This window comes from Eretmochelys imbricata, chromosome 18, assembly GCF_965152235.1.
Source record: "Eretmochelys imbricata isolate rEreImb1 chromosome 18, rEreImb1.hap1, whole genome shotgun sequence".
NCBI lineage: Eukaryota > Metazoa > Chordata > Testudines > Cheloniidae > Eretmochelys > Eretmochelys imbricata.
The window spans coordinates 1394253-1411720 of record NC_135589.1 but is presented as its reverse complement, the minus strand read 5'-3'; the positions used below and the strand labels follow the sequence as shown (position 1 = coordinate 1411720).

At 42.8% G+C, this 17468-nt stretch overlaps 1 protein-coding gene across 3 annotated transcripts in view; it reads left to right on the top strand.

Moving 5' to 3' along the window:
• Positions 1-17468, top strand: part of USP48 (ubiquitin specific peptidase 48) — a 56907-nt gene that overhangs the window by 20012 nt on the left and 19427 nt on the right. For all 3 annotated transcript variants that reach the window (XM_077837550.1, XM_077837549.1, XM_077837551.1), the window contains 4 exons: positions 6407-6607; positions 8820-8934; positions 9280-9410; positions 11301-11372. In XM_077837550.1, coding sequence (XP_077693676.1) covers positions 6407-6607; positions 8820-8934; positions 9280-9410; positions 11301-11372 — 519 coding nt within the window. The remainder of the gene's footprint in view (positions 1-6406; positions 6608-8819; positions 8935-9279; positions 9411-11300; positions 11373-17468) is intronic.

Below are 17468 nucleotides of genomic sequence, written 5' to 3'. Positions count from 1 at the left end.
TTCAGGTGCCTGCATCTGTAATTTTCACTCCAGGCATTATATACTGACACATGAAGAGAAGCAAGTTACCTGACAAGTGGAGAACCAGTGTTGACAGGGCCAGTTTGATCAGGGTGGATGTGGTCCACTCCCAAAAACTGAGGAGGAGGTCTCAATTCCAAGAGAGGCAAAGCTGCTTTTGTAGTGAGCCAGCACTCCCAGTCCCTATTCAAGCCCAAATCAATGGTGTTAAATTTGCAAATGAATTTTAGTTCTGCAGTTTCTCTTTGAAGTTTTTGTTGTTGTTCAAGAATGGCTACTTTTAAGTCTGTTGTAGAATGTCCAGGAAGACTGAAGTGTTCTCCGACTGGCTTTTGTATGTTACCGTTCCTGATATCCGATTTGTGTCCATTTATTCTTTTACGTAGGGACTGTCTGGTTTGGCCAATGTACATGGCAGAGGGGCATTGCTGGCACATGATGGCGTATATCACATTAGTAGACGTGCAGGTGAATGAGCCCCTGATGGTGTGACTTATGTGGTTGGGTCCTCTGATGGTGTCGCTAGAGTAGATATGGGGACAGAGTAGGCGACAAGGTTTGCTACAGGGATTGCTTCCTGGGTTAGCGTTTCTGTGGTGTGGTGTGTAGTTGCTGGTGAGTATTTGCTTCGGGTTGGGGGGCTGTCTGTAAGCGAGCACTGGCCTGCCTCCCCAGGTCTGTGAGAGTGTGGGATTGTTTTCCAGGATAGGTTGTAGGTCATTGATGATCAGGTTTTAGCTGGGGGCTATATGTTAGGGCCAGTGCTGTTCTGTTATTTTTCTGTTCTGTTATTGACCTGTCCTGTAGTAGGTGATTTCTGGGTACCTGTCTTGCTCTGTCAGTCTGTTTCCTCACTTCCCTATGGTGGTATTGTAGTTGTAAGAGTGCTTGATAAAGATCTTGTAGGTGTTTGTCTCTGTCTGAGGGATTGGAGCAAATTCGGTTGTATCTTAGCGCTTGTCTGTAGACAATGGATCGTGTGATGTGTCCAGAATGGAAGCTGGAGGCATGTAGGTAAGTATAGCAGTCAGTAGGTTTCGGGTATAGGGTGGTGTTTAATATACAAAAGCCAGTAGGAGAACACTTCAGTCTTCCTGGACGTTCTATAAAAGATTTAAAATTAGCTATACTTGAACAAAAAATCTTTAGAAACAGACTTCAAAGAGAAACTGCAGAACTAAAATTCATTTGCAAATTTAACACCGTAAATTTGGGCTTGAATAGGGACTGGGAGTGGCTGGCTAATTACAAAAGCAACTTTGCCACTCCTGGAATTGACACCTCCTCAATTATTGGGAGTGGACCACATCCACCCTGATCGAATTGGCCCTGTCAACACTGGTTCTCCATTTGTCAGGTAACTCCCTTCTCCATGTGTCAGTATATAATGCCTGCATCTGTAATTTTCACTCCATGCATCTGAAGAACTGGTTTTTTTACCCACGAAAATGGGTAAAATGCCCAAATCAATCTGTTAGTCTTTAAGGTGCCACCGGACTCCTTGTTGTTTTTTCTTTCTTGTTTTTCCTGTTCCTCATTATAACTGCCACTGGTGCCGTCTCCCCCGTCTTCCTCTTTCTTGATTTACTCCCTCACCATCAGTGATGCCCTTGTCAGTCACCCTCCTGTACTTTTCCCTTGTACCACCATACATCCATTTTCTGCTGCCCTGTGAACAGCTCAGCTCCCTGTTGATTGGTAGCACTGAGAAGGAAGTAACTTAGGTAATCCTGCATATCCAGGTCACTTGCATGCTTTGGTGCTGTTGATCCAAGTGAATCAGCAGGTAATAAGTCACACATTCATTCAACCTTTTGCCAGAAAGGCATTAATTTAATTCTTACAGACACTTAGAAACTCCATGTAGGCAAGCTTTTATCTAAAAAAATTCCATGTTAGGGGTGGCCAAAATGCGGGGTTTTGGTTTGCAAGAAAATTTTTGTATTTTGGAATGGAAGCAGATTTTACTGAAATTTCTTACGAACTGAAAGCACCCTCAACATTTCATGTAATAAAAACACTGAAATAGGGTGTTCCAGAATAGAAATATGGGAAATTTACATTCTTGTGAGTTTACCCCAGGGGCGGCCAACCTGTGGCTCCAGAGCCCCATGCGGCTCTTCAGAAGTTAATATGCGGCTCCTTGTCTAGGCGCCGGCTCCGAGGCTGGAGCTACCGGCGCCAACTTTCCAATGTGCTGGGGGGTGCTCGCTGCTCAACCCCTGGCTCCGCAACAGGCCCTGCCCCACTCCACCCCTTCCCACCCCCTCCCTTGAGCCTGCCATGCCCTAGCTCCTCCCCCTGACCCCCTCCCCCTCCTTCTGCAGGCCACAAAACAGCTGATTGGGGGGTGTGGGGAGGGAAGGGGAGGCACTGATCGGCGGGGCTGCCGGTGGACGGGAGGCACTGGGAGTGGGGGGAGCTGATGGGGGGCTGCTGACATATTACTGTGGCTCTTTGTCAATGTACATCGGTAAATTCTGGCTCCTCTTCAGGCTCAGGTTGGCCATCCCTGGTTTACCCATTGCCACCACTGCATAGTCAACGTGAAACTGACAAGAATATCAGTTTCAGCCTGGGCTCCAAAGGCTGCTGCCACAGAGAAGGAAAGTTAGCAACCCCAAGAGTCCTAGCCCCAGATGGGGCTCCCAGTGCTACTGCTTCAGAATGGGGAGCCTAGCAGCCCTGAGAGCCATTGTAATGGATTCAGCAAAACATTTCACTTCTGTTAATTGGCATTTTCTGGTGAAACTAAGTTGCATCAGAAAATTTCTAACCAGCTCTCTCCCAGGAGTCACTCTGTCCAGAGCTTTGTGTGTCCCATGAATAAGTTGTCACTGACTGATTCTTCACTCCTTTCCACTTTTTACTTACTGCCTTTTACACATTTTTTAAATACTAGAAGTTTGATTTATTCCTTTCTCTCCTCAGTTTTCCATGGGGTGAGGGTACAGACAAGTGCTGTGGTTACTTTATATAGACAGTATTTATCCAAAACACACGCCTCCTAGAAACTTTTTCAGTAGTTTTCAATTAAGATTGTAACTCCTTTTTGTAAAAAGAGCAAGTAGAGTGTTGTGATATTTCAGTTTAGTTCATAAAATACTTTGGCCAAATTTTTCAGACTTGGATGCCCAAAATTTAGCACTTGATTCCAAATTAAGGCACCGAAATATAAGGCCTGATGTTTCTTTCCTTGGTATTGAGCACCAGCAACTTTAGGTCAGTGGGAGCTGCATCTAGAGCTCGGCACCTCTAAATATCCAGTCGCTTCTGTTCAGATTCTTAATTTTCAAACTTGGATACTTAAAGTTCTGTCATTTATGCCTAAAACTAATGAAAACCTGTGGTGTGAAAGCAGGCATTCACACCAGATTCCCCACTGTTGGGTCCATGTTCTGAATGTATTTTTGAAGTGCCATTGATAAATCAAGGATATGGGGCATGATCTTCACAGATATGGGTCACTTTTGGAGAACAAGAATTACAAGTAACTTTCTGTCACTTTGGCTTTCTAAACATAATTAGAATCGTTTGTTATTGATATATGGACATTTATATAAGGAGTAAATGTCACTGTGACAGGTTTCCAGACAGTGCACTCTCATGCTGCTTACCTTTTGGAAGTCAAGGTGGTGGTCTGAGTTTCTCCTTCAGTTGCATGAATTGGGATTTTTTTTGTCCCAAGTTGTTACATTAAAAATGGTTTAAATAAATCCTCCAGAGATTGTGGCCACGTTTTATGTAAAGTAAATACAATATAGCAATAGTGAAGCTTACACTTTTTCAGATAAACCATATTTATGTAGTATCATTGCCTGAGATGTAGAAGCTGCTGATATGTGCTGAAGAACAGTTTGAGGTCTAAGATTATGGGGAAACAGAATCCAGCTTCTCATAGTCACTTTATAAATACATCTAGCAGGGAAATTTCAGAAGTGTAGTTGATGCATCAGCTAGGTGGATTTAATTTCCTGATCTCTCCCTCCCTCTCTCTCTTCACCCCTCCCCCCCGTTAATTTTCCAATATTCTTTTAGAAATGCCAGTGATTATCTTTTCAATATTGACTAGATTTGGTGTGCAGAAGTAAATCTGCTTTGTTCCCACAATCAACACATGTTGCTCGGTATATAATTAAATCTATCTTGGAACCCAAAGATGATTGTCACTAATGGAAAATAAGAAAAAGCATTATTTGAGTTCAGCTTTTTGCTGCTGTTGCATTTCATAGCAATTTGTTAATTACATTTCCATTTGCTTTTTTTGTAAAATTCTGTAATGATATAGCCAAGTTGTTTTGGGTTGCATGTGTCATCAGTGTGACTTTGTATCAAGATATTTGACTCAAGTATTTTATATAAAGTCATTCATTCCTTCTAGTGTCTGTGCTGGTATGTCTCAGGTCCCCCAGAAATTGCACCTATGTATTTTGTAAATGTGTAGAAAAGCATTTCTTGTTTAACAAACAAAACAGAAATTGCTACAATCTTAAATTGTTAGTATTGTGAAATTTTGAGTCAGCTTCTCCTTCAGTATAAGTTTTTTTTTAATTTGGGGTCTGCGTGCTTTTTCTGAATGCTAATTTTTGACGAATAGCCTAGACTTTAAAAAAAAATTTTTTTTTTGCTTGATATTTTCATAGTTTCCTCCTTACAGCCAAATCTTGCATCATTACTGAGATATCCTGTTGCTCTTGAGTCTATTTTGATGGTTCGTTGTCTACTTGGACAGCATGGATCAGGCATTCAAATATCAAAAATATTTTTCCACGCAAAATGCAGAAATTGAGCATTATGGTAAATCTGATAGATGAAGCAAATTTGGTGAAGTAGTTCCCATTTGTTGTTTAATTTGTATTACTGTAGCACCTAGGAGCCCTAGTTATGGTCCAGGTCCCTATTGTGCTGGGTGTTGAACAGACACAGAACACAAAGATAGTCCATTGTCTCAAGACTTTACAGTCTAATCTAAAGAAATAGCACTCTGCCTGCCTGATGCTGTAAAAAGCAACCTGTAAATCCAGGTTAACTTGATTGGTTTCAGAGTAACAGCCGTGTTAGTCTGTATTCGCAAAAAGTAAAGGAGTACTTGTGGCACCTTAGAGACTAACCAATTTATTTGAGCATGAGCTTTCGTGAGCCACAGCTCACTTCATCAGTGAAGTGAGCTGTGGCTCACGAAAGCTCATGCTCAAATAAATTGGTTAGTCTCTAAGGTGCCACAAGTACTCCTTTACTTTTTGTTAACTTGATTGATACTGTTGATATCTTACAATATTTAACAAAAACTTGTTCTGGGGAACATGTATCATCAAAAGTTTGATGTCAGAGCTGTTCAGAAGAGTGACTGGTTCGGTGCTTCAACAGTAACATGGACATACAAGGCTCTGTTTTGGAAGCAATGCTACATCAACAATCTGCATTTGAAAAATTGGCAGCATATCACATGCAAGCTTCCATTCGTCTATTATATAGGCAGTAGACAAACTTATTCACTGTAGTTCTAGTTAGGGTTAATTGCTAGCATTTATCATCTAGATTCCCCTCTTTTTTTTAAATGTACTTTAAGCACATAGGGGTTTGTGTGATTTTCAAGACAGAGATCTAGTTCTTTATAAAATTGTATCCTGTCCTCTTATGACTATCCTAGTTAATGTATCTAGCAGTGTGTAGCTGTGTCAGTCCCAGGATATTAAGAGAGACAAGGTGGATGACACTTGGAGTGCCTTTCCCAGGCCTGAAGAAGAGCTCTCTCTGGCCTTGAAAACTTCTCTCTCACTAACAGAAGTTGGTCCAATAAAATAGATTACCTCACCCGCCTTGTCACTAATAGTTAATATATATCAGACACACTAACCCTTATTACACTCCTACATTATTACTTTAAACTTCTAATTTACATACTTACCTCATCATTAAGGAAAACAGACTTCTGAATGGAGCATTTAACTACATTGCATTCTCTACTAATTTAACAGTAGGAAGGTTTGGTTACACATTTTTCCTATAATGTTCTGAAATAAAATAAGCTACTGTAGCCAAAAGGTGTTGCAGTTTGAAAATGTTCTCTGGCTGCACAAGCCAGTTTCCTATTTAAATTTAAAATGTTTCTCGTCTCAGATGTAATTTCACATAGCTGCTGACTTCTAGAAGGGACACCATGATATAAAACTGCATAATTAAGATCAGAATTGGCATGGAAACAGAATTACATGTCTGAAAATATTGTGTAATGGGAATCTAACTTTTGGGGGGGAAAGATTCCCCCACAAACTTTTTAATTTTAAAAAAGTACTGTTGAACAGTAGAGTAATTTTAAAATGTCATCTCCTATATCATGTACTTGTGGAAATGTATAGGTTTGTTTATGTTTACTTTTTTCCAGGGTGCCCTTATGAGTTTGTCTCTCTCGAATGGTTACAGAAATGGCTGGATGAATCTGCCCCTCCCAAACCCATAGATAACACTGCATGCTTGTGTTCACATGGCAAATTACACCCTGATAAAATATCAATTATGAAGAGAATATCTGAGTATGTGGCTGACTACTTCTACAGGAGATATGGAGGGGGGCCAAGGCTAAATGGTAAGATTAAACCATAGTATCTGGATATAAAACACACTCACATGGCAAGCTTTTTTTTATTATTTAAATTTTTGTATATTGAAATCTGTTTTGCATCCTTTGTCAATCTAATGTAGCTTTATCTTTGGTCAAAATAGCTGTCCTGCTTGTATTTTTCTGGTTGGCTGCTTTTGGGAGAACTACTTCGTTATGGTCAAACAGATAATTAGGCTGACTAGGGAACATGAGTGGTGGATATATTTCAGATCTTGATTCTGCTTTGTGCCTTGAAGTTTTGTGCAGTCACTTAAACAAATACAATAAAAGGAAGTGGTATATTTAGGTAGAAACAACTTGAAACTTTAATATTTTAATTAAACTTTTAAAAATAAACTTTCTGTAAAATAGCAAAATCATAGAATCATAGAATATCAGGGTTGGAAGGGACCCCTGAAGGTCATCTAGTCCAACCCCCTGCTCGAAGCAGGACCAATTCCCAGTTAAATCATCCCAGCCAGGGCTTTGTCAAGCCTGACCTTAAAAACTTCCAAGGAAGGAGATTCCACCACCTCCCTAGGCAACGCATTCCAGTGTTTCACCACCCTCTTAGTGAAAAAGTTTTTCCTAATATCCAATCTAAACCTCCCCCACTGCAACTTGAGACCATTACTCCTCGTTCTGTCATCTGCTACCATTGAGAACAGTCTAGAGCCATCCTCTTTGGAACCCCCTTTCAGGTAGTTGAAAGCAGCTATCAAATCCCCCCTCATTCTTCTCTTCTGCAGGCTAAACAATCCCAGCTCCCTCAGCCTCTCCTCATAAGTCATGTGTTCTAGACCCCTAATAATTTTTGTTGCCCTTCGCTGGACTCTCTCCAATTTATCCACATCCTTCTTGTAGTGTGGGGCCCAAAACTGGACACAGTACTCCAGATGAGGCCTCACCAATGTCGAATAGAGGGGGACGATCACGTCCCTCGATCTGCTCGCTATGCCCCTACTTATACATCCCAAAATGCCATTGGCCTTCTTGGCAACAAGGGCACACTGCTGACTCACATCCAGCTTCTCGTCCACTGTCACCCCTAGGTCCTTTTCCGCAGAACTGCTGCCTAGCCATTCGGTCCCTAGTCTGTAGCGGTGCATTGGATTCTTCCGTCCTAAGTGCAGGACCCTGCACTTATCCTTATTGAACCTCATCAGATTTCTTTTGGCCCAATCCTCCAATTTGTCTAGGTCCTTCTGTATCCTATCCCTCCCCTCCAGCGTATCTACCACTCCTCCCAGTTTAGTATCGTCCGCAAATTTGCTGAGAGTGCAATCCACACCATCCTCCAGATCATTTATGAAGATATTGAACAAAACCGGCCCCAGGACCGACCCCTGGGGCACTCCACTTGACACTGGCTGCCAACTAGACATGGAGCCATTGATCACTACCCGTTGAGCCCGACAATCTAGCCAGCTTTCTACCCACCCTATAGTGCATTCATCCAGCCCATACTTCCTTAACTTGCTGACAAGAATACTGTGGGAAACTTGTATAAAGACCCTAAAATTGGGGAGTGGTGGAGCTCCTGGGCCCATTATTTCTACAGATGCAGTATAAACAGTGCCTCGTGTATTGTATCGTTTTCTGCTGATGAGCCAGTATTTTGGAACCCTGTTCTCAGAGCAATAAAGAAGTGAGGGTGTGCTGGCCAAGGAGAGAAACTGTCTTCCTTCACCTGTAGATTTCCCCCAAGCAGCCCACTGCCTAGGAAGTATATTCATAGTGTGTATATGTTGCATGTTTGCATACTGTGACAGGTTTTTTTATGAATGGCAAAACTGGTATTGCAAATTTCTGAACTGTCCTTTTCAAACGCACGGCTTACCTAGGTCTACACATACTGCTGTTCTCAAGCTTGTTGCAGTAAATATAAACTGTTAATATCAGAAATGCAGACTTATGAAACTGAGGTGATGAGAAATGTGGATGCTAAAGGAACAAATCCACCCTCATCAAAAGCTTACTACAATTATATCTAAATTTGGTCCAGTTCAGCTGTTACCATGTATTTCCGTCTAAATCATATGTAGTAGAAAATGTCACGGTCAGTAACTACATTAAGCCCACTTGACTGACAGCACCTTGAAATGGTGATGCCCGCACTTGCAGAAATCTTAGGTTTGTTTTGAAGTGTAGCAGTAGTGTTCTTGTAACATGGTGTTGTCTTTTTTTGTTTCTCTAGTTAAAGCACTTTGCAAGGATTGTGTGGTAGAGAGGTGTCGAATACTACGACTGAAAAACCAATTAAACGAAGATTATAAAACTGTCACAAACTTGCTGAAAATTACAGTAAAGGGGTATGTGGTGCTGACACCTTCCAATGTTTGCATTGCACAAGTCTGTTGTCAGTGATATTTAAATATTCTAAAATGAGATTTTAACAATTGTTTGCAGTGTTGTAGCTTGTGTTGGTCCCAGGATATAAGAGAAACAAGGTGGGTGAGGGAATATCTTTTATTGGACCAACTCTTGTTGGTGAAAGAGATGAGCTTTTGAGCTTACAGATAAGCTTCAGGACATGAAGAGTTCTTTCATCAACAGGAATTGTTCCAACAAAGATTGTAACGGTTCTCATTCTGAGCCCAAAACTGTAAATCTGTTACAGTTTGTATTGTAAATGCTAGTCTTTTTTTTCTACACAGTAATGATGGATTTTGGGTTGGAAAGTCATCCTTGCGGAGTTGGCGTCAGTTGGCTCTGGAACAGTTAAATGAACAAGATGAAGATGCAGACCAGAGTAATGGAAAAATGAATGGAGATGCACAAAACAAAGGTAGCTGTTTAAAACCAAGCAACTCTATTTCTCCCACTACCTGATAAATAGATCAGATGTTCCTATAGTATTGATTAAGCATTCTAGCAGTTCTGTTTTAGTTGTAGGGATTGTTTTGAGCAGGTCTGAATGATATATACAGTAGAACCTCAGGGTTATGCATTGACCAGGCAACCACACATCCCATTTGGAACTGGAAGTACACAATCAAGCAGCAGTAGAGTCGTCCCCCACCCCCCCCCCCAGAAAAGCAAATACAGTACTGTTCAACATAAACTACTGAAATAATAAAGGGATAGGAACATTTTTCTTCTGCATATTAAAGATCAAAGCTGTATTAAGTCAATATTCAGTTGTTACTTTTGAAAGAACAGCCATAACATTTTGTTCAGAGTTGCGAACAGTCTCCATTTCCGAGGTGTTCATAACTCTGCGGTGCTACTATAGTACAAAGTAGCATATATTAGATCCATATTTGAGCAATTTCAAATACATTTTTTTTTTCCGAAAGTTTTCAGCAGGTCAGACTCTGCCCTCACAACACCTACGTAATCCCACTGGGGGTGTAAATAGTGTTTTTAAAAAGTAACCATTTAAACTATTAAAATTGTGTCAGTTAAACATTTAACTGTTAGCAAGTTCACAACATAGGTGCAGGAACTAAGAGTGCGGGGGAGTGCTGCAGCGCCCCCACGTTTTACACGGGGTCCGAGCTGCTGCCCAGTGCCCAGACCCAGACGGGAAAGGGGCCAAGGCTGGGGCAGGCACAGGGCCGGCAGGAAGGACCCTGGGCGTGGGCCCGGCACATTAGGCATGTAAACCCCATTTTAAACGGATTAGGCATTTATCAGTTAACTGGTTAACATTTTACATCCCTAATTCCCTGTTAAAACTGAAGGTAGAATCTGGTCCTGCAGTTGGAACATAGGCCATGGGTGCTACAACAGCACAGCCGGGGCACCGTAGCCGGGGCAGCGTAAGGTAGATGGTTCCTACAGCAATAGAAGGTTTTTTTCTGTGGCTGTAGGAACTCCAGTTCCCTGAGCAATGATTGCTAAGTTGATGGAAGCATTCTTCCATCAGCCTAGTTGTATCCACACTGGAGCTTAGGTTGGCATAGCTATGGCACATAAGGGTGTGACACCCCCCCCCCCCACCCCCCCGAGTGCTGTAGCTGTGATGACTTGACTTTCAAGTGTAAAACAGGCTTCAGTTGTCAACTGTATTTCGGTGCAATCCATTTTATTTTCTCCTGCAGAGCTAATGGGAGTGACTAGTAAAAACTGTCCTTTGACAAAGTAAGCACATGTTACTTTTTATTACTTCAGGTATTGCCCACAGTGTTGTAGGCACTTTCCAAAACAGAAATAGGCACAATCCTATCTGCAAGTTACTCACATTGAAGCCTTCCAAGCAGAGTGGTTCTTGGCCTCATTCGAATGACGCTATCGTGGTGCCGCACTGGGGACATCTGGTTTGGATCAGATTCCTCAAAGCAGAGAGCTGACTAATATTTTGCCTGTAAGATTTCTGTTCCCTCCACTGTGATCTGGTGGTAACTTTTCTGTTAATTCTGATCTGAGCTATTTGGGAGTAGCAAAGAGCCCAGGTGTTCTAGCTATAATGAATGCTACCTTTGTAGTCTCGTGTCGAAGATAGTCTTAAGAGTGCTCCATGAACTTCAGAGCACTCAAAATATATTGTAATGTATAATCCTGCCCTGGTACTGGAGAAATGGGCCAATAAACTTAAAGATATATTGTTGTTGAAGTTTCCCTAGTGTTAGAATTTTGCAGCAATTTGAAAAGGAAGCAAATTGTTACAGTTCCTCCAAAGAATCAAACTCTACTACAGAGAGTATCTGTGCAATCTACTTTTTCTTTTGGTCAGATGAGTCAAATGAAGAAAAGAGGGAGGAGGAAGAGGAGTTAAATTTTAATGAAGACCTTGTTTGCCCACATGGTAAGTGCGAATGTAGGGGACAGAACTGAACATGTCGTATTTGGATGACCCACCATTTACAGACTGATCTTCCATATTTCTTCTGCAAAAACCAAGATAAGCTGGGCTTAATTATGTTTATTTCTGACTTACTTTGTTTTTCTTAAATGTTTATCATTTGATCCTGAGCTGTGATCGCATCAGATCTCACGAGCTAGTGTGATGTTGGGATAGATTTGATGGGAGACCTACAAAGAAAACCTAGATCAGTGATACTCAATTAGATCTACCCGCAGGCTGATATGAAAATTTTATGACAAGAAGTGGGCCATTTGCACAGAAGACTAACAAAATAAAATAAAAAAAACAAACTCCAGCTGCCAAGAAAGATCTTAATTGTAACAAATATTAATGTTTTTATCTTTTAACAAAGTTTATAAATCAACGTTCTTACCTGTGTTTGTGGCAATGAAGGTGACATCAATGATCTCTGGCAAGCTTTGTGAGAAGTGGTTTGTAGGAGATAAGGGCAAGGCACATGCACTGGTGAAGATGCTGACCTGTAAGGTGATTGTGGTGGTGGTTTTTTTTTATGATGTTAATGGTAAAAAACCCATATTTGCAGAGGCATGTTGAGCCAAACATTGTTAAAAGATAGATGACTAGATTCTGGCTATTCTGAAACTGGTCAGTATATTGAGTCCACAAATCACAAAGTCCCACTTCTCTGAATTTTTCCTTGGAGGACATCTGAGCTCTGGAGCCTTATAGTTTCTAACTGAAATGCACCTTCATCACCTGAATCAAGAGTGTTCTTTGCTTCAGCAGAGACAACAATTGGATCAGGAACAAATAAAAGCAAATCCTTTGGCATTTTAAAACTCTCAATCGAATTTTAAAATTTTCAATGAGATTTTTTTTTTAGGAATTCTTGCATTGTTTTCATCGGTAGCAACAACATGCAATGTGGGAAAATGCAACGTCTTTCCTGTAAAGTCTGAAAGATTTCAAGATTCTTCTGAAAGGCACAGTTTTTCAAAAGGATTCGCAAGGCTGCTTGCATGGCCTTGGAGCTACAAGTTGAGGGAATTCAAGTGACCAATAATATTGCACAGAAAAGCTACCTGTGACGGAGAGGGAACATCATCCCTAAATTCCATGAACTCATAAGCTTTGTTGGTCTTGTGGTTTGAAAGAAATTCTATTTTTGAATCGCACAAAACCTCTCTAATCCGCACCCTCTACTTAATGACGTTCTCTGGTTGTGCTGCAACAGGTCACTGTATTTTTCTGAAATGTCTTGTAAAAAGACATTTAAAAAGACGATGTTGCAAACAGGAAATTAAATGTATGCAGTTCACCAATCTCATCTCAATACCCATTGTTTGTTTGTTTTTTTCAAATCCCCAGATAACTTACTACACAGCACAGTCTGGTGAATGAAGCAGTGAAGTGTATTTAATGAGGGGTGTATCATTGCCAAACTACAGAGCAAAGACCTTCTATTTCCCTGTCATGGAGGGACCTCCATCTGTAACAAGCAAGTTTACTTTCTGCAGATCTAAATCTTTTTTTCCCCCAAAAAAAGCTTTTTACTTTTTCAAAAATGATCTGTCCTGTAGTGTAGATTTCTAATGGTGAAATTTTCAAGCAAGAATTTTTGTGCTTAATACCGTCATAAAATCTGACAGATTTGTCCACTTCAAGAGACTTTTAAATTGGAAATCAGTGCTGACAAACAGTTCTCATAAATTACCTCCAATCTTCGCACTGCTGTGGAATCAGGCAGGGGAACTTGCTTCAGAAGGTCATCCTTATTTCTATCTCTGTCAAAAAACTACTCCACCATTTCTGGCGTGCATTCTTTCACAAGCTCGGCATCCAGGAAAGGCTTTTTCTTTTCAGCTAGTACCAACATTATCCCAAAAAAATCAGCTGTTGCTTTTCCTGTATAGTTGTTGATGTTGTGAGAATATTTGAAGTGTGATACAAAAACTTCATATTTTCAGTTTTGTCACATCTTGCAACACTGCCAGGAGGACAGGCCACGTTGAAGTTACTGTGCTTTGATTCAAAGTGGTGCTTGAAGCTGGTGACCGTACAGATGGAAACAGTGGTTTGGCGTATTAAACGCAAAGGATTTTCATTTAAATGAGGTGACATAAGAAAAAAATCTGCTGTCCAGTTTGGGTTAAAAGCTCAGTTTTCACTGTCTAGTTTTGATGGTTACTCCCCCTCGCATTCATTTTTGGCTCCATTTCCATCACTGATGGAAAAAAATGGGTGGCATCCTAGCTAAATCATAGCTGTTGCAATCGCGAGAACTTACGATCCAGTGAGCAGTGCTTAGTTTGGCCCCAACACCTCCGGGCTGCAGGCCAGCAGCCACCACTCCCCGGCTGCTCAGCTCTGAAGGTGGCGCTTCTGCTGGCGGCTGTGCTGTCTTCAGAGCTGGGCACCCAGCCGGAAGCTACCACTCTCTGGTCGCCCAGTCAGTGCTTCATTTGTAGAGGGGCTTGCTGGCACTGAGTCCCGACACCTCTTTCATTACAAATGAAGCACTGCCAGTAAGTTACTTACTAAGGAAGTCATAGGCAAATGATAGGCATCACAAAGCTTTTTATTAATTTAATTATAAACATTTTTTTAAGGTGTGCTGGTGGGCCACAGAGGAAGCTTTGGTAGGCCACATTTGGTTTGACTGAGAATCACTGACCTAGATGTTGCAGAAAGTTAGTAGTAATTCATTTGGTGTTGCTCTTCCCTCTGATCTTTTGGTGCTGAACTATTGCCTCAATATGAAGTAGAGGGATTCTGTTCTGCGGGAGGGTGCTGTTCGTTGGATAAGACAAAAGTGCATGGTCTGGGGCCACTTAAATTCTGTGAAATCTGTGAACGTACTTTGAGGTTTTGGATGAAATATACTCTGCAATCAGTCATAATTAAGGCTATGTTTTAGTCACAGGTATTTTTAGTAAAAGTAATGGACAGGTCACGGGCAGTAAACAAAAATTCACATGTCCATGACTTGTCCTATATACCCCTGACTAAACATTTTGGGTGCGGGGAAACGTGTCGCGGGTGCTGGGTGGGGGCAGCAGCCCGGAGGCATTCGGGGGGGGGCTCCAGGAGGGGGAGGGTTTGGCGGGGCTGGCAGGCTCCCTATCCGGCTCTGTGCCTCCCCAGAAGTAGCAAATCCCTCAGCTCCTAGGTGGAGACGCGGCCTGGCAGCTCTGCGCGCTGCCTCCACTCCAGTTCCTGGCCAATGGGCTCTGTGGAGGCTGTGCCTGCAGGCGGAGGCAGCGCACAGAGCTCCCTGGCCGTGTCTCCGTCTCGAAGCTGAGGGATGTCGCCTCTTCCAGGGAGCCTGCCAACCTCCCTCACTCCCGAGGTGAGCACCTCCCAGAGCCCTCACCCTCTTCTTCTCCCCAGACCATAGCCCCTCCCATGTCCAAACTCCTGCTGCTGCTGGGGAGGGAGGTGCGGTGTCTCTAGGCTGCCCCAGCAGCAGCCGGTGTGGCTGGCCCAGGGGCTGCCTGAGCTGTTCAGGTGGCCCCCAGGCCAGCTGCACCGGCCGCTGCAGAGGTCCCGGAAAGTCATGGAATCAGTGATCTCCATGACAAACTTGCACCCTTAGTCATGATTATTTGTGGCATGGTATCCATTCCCTTTCCTTTTGTACATTAAGAAAATAAAAACTCTTTAAAGTGAGACACTGTAATTGGGTACTGACAACTGTGGAAGTGCAGTATAAAAAATACTTTCTCTCAGTAAGTATTTCGGTGTCCTTGACATAAGGATTGTAATCAAACTGTGCTGGGTATTTTGAGACCTGTTCTCTGTGTTATAAGCCTAACATGAGATGCTGTATAACATTAAGTGATGGCTAGTTAGTTGCATCCTCTACTATCCAAGTTTTCAAGTCTCCTTTTTTGTGCAGAATATTGGCACTTTTAATAGACTATAATTGCTCCATTTTGGAAGCATTACCCTAATGTAATCGTAGCAGTTAGGCCTTCAGGTCTGTTTGGGACAATGAATACATTATTGTCAGTTGATATGAACTAACAACGCAAGCTCCACCACTAAAACTAATAAGAGATGCATGCTTTTTGATTAATAAAGCTGTATTCTCAAATAGAAAGGTTAAAATGTCTTTTTTAACCCTTTTTCATTGTTGTGCATTGTAATTGACAGTCCCACAAGGCTAATATAAAACTGCAGAGCAGAATGATGAAACACCATAAAAATAAGTATTTTGAAAATATTTCCCTAGAAAAATTGATCTGTGACTTTGGTCCACATAAAAAATAAATGACATTAAATATTGGGGCCATCAAAAGTTCAGGTTTCATTATCCTGAGCTAACTTCAGACTGTTCTTGTAAAATGCTCTCTTCATCTTATGCGTTCAAAATTTTCCATTCAATTAAGTGTATCAACTAATCTGTTTTCTCTGTAATAGATCCTTAATGTTGCAGAGAAGGAAACTACTTCCTTCATGGTGCTTTCTGCAAAGCCCAGTGCTTGATCTGTTAGGTCTGGCATGCATCCAAAAGTATCACACAGGTTTTTCCCTTATGAATTCCCACTACCATCTTCTTACATGCATATGTCAGGAACCTTTTTCATCTCTAATTCCAGAGGATTGTCATAATTTCTTTCTCCGATAGTTTCCTGACCCTGTCGAATAATTTTTGTCTGATTACCAGGTTAGGCTGAGGGAGGTTGGCAGAGATGATGAGAGGGGGACAATGGTTACTCCTGAGGGCATTCAGTGCCAAAAAAATTAATAATTCTGTGCACAATATTTTAAAATTCTGCAAGTTTTATTTGTCAATAAATAAATGCAGAGGCTCCAGCATGGCAGTGGGGAGCACAGTCCACTGGCTGTACGAAGATGGGAGATCACCATGCAGCCTCCCCACCTCTGGGACGTGGACTCAGGGTCGGGTGCAGCCTCACCACTAACACAGCACAAGGCCTGGGCCTGCCCCAGATACACCCTGGGGTCCTGCCCCTCTGCGCCAGGCGCACCGGGTCTGGGGCAGGAAGGCTCAACCAGGCAGGATCCAAGTGTGGAAGGGCTCAGTGCGGGGGATCCAGGTGTGGGGTGAGAGGATTGTGTGGGACAATCTGGGTGTACAGACAGCTCAGTGGGGGGGGAAGGGGGTCTAGGTATGGGGGGATCCGGATGGGGGGTTCCAGGTGCAATGGGACTCTGCAGGGGCTTCCAGGTGAAAGTGGTTGGGGCTCAGTGGAGGGGTCTGGGGGAGTGGGGCTTGGTGGGGGGGGGGGTCTGGATGCGGCTAGTTGGGGGTCAGTGGCATGGGGGTCTGGATGTGGAAGCTCAGGGTGGTGGGTTTGAGTGTAGGGAGCTCAGTGGGGGTGGTATGGGTGCGGGGGGCTGCAGATGCAGGGGTTGAGGTTCAATGGGTGGGGTTCAGGTATGAAGGGGAGTTCTGGGTGTACCGGTTGAGGCTTGGTAGGGGTGTCTGGACATGGGAGGTCCAGGTGCATGGGGGTTGAGCGGATGGGAGAGCAGCTCCCTGTACGGTGCCTCCTGCCCCCTACGGTGAGGAGCGATGGGGGCAGGAAGCAAGGGAGGATGCTGAGTTTCCTGCAGCTGAGGGAGGTTTCTGGGGGTGGGTCTGAAACAGCCCCAGCCAGTCCTTGCAGGGGAGGAGGAATTCCCATCCTCTCCTGCCTCCAGCCCAGCTGGAACTAGCAGCTGATCCCAGCTCAGGGTAAGAGCCACTGGCTGGGATGTCCCCAAACCTGCAGTGATTTATCTCTCAGCCGGCTGCTCCAGGTTCCTGAAACTCTGTATATTCACAGTTGGGGAGTGGTGCATGACTACTGTTACAGCTTCCCTTTGCTTCCCTGCCAGAAAGTCATTTTTCTGCGGGGAAGCAAAGAAATATTCAGGGGACATGAATTCTGTGCTTTTGCAGTGGTGCACAATTCTTCCAGGAGTAAATGGTCAGGGTCTTTGCCTTCCAGATGGTACAGCGTTTATACATTCTGATCAGATTTTCCACCTCTCACTATAGCTTCTTGATCTATTTTCATAAATCTTATGATGTCAGAGCAATTACTTGCACAATCTTATTTTCAT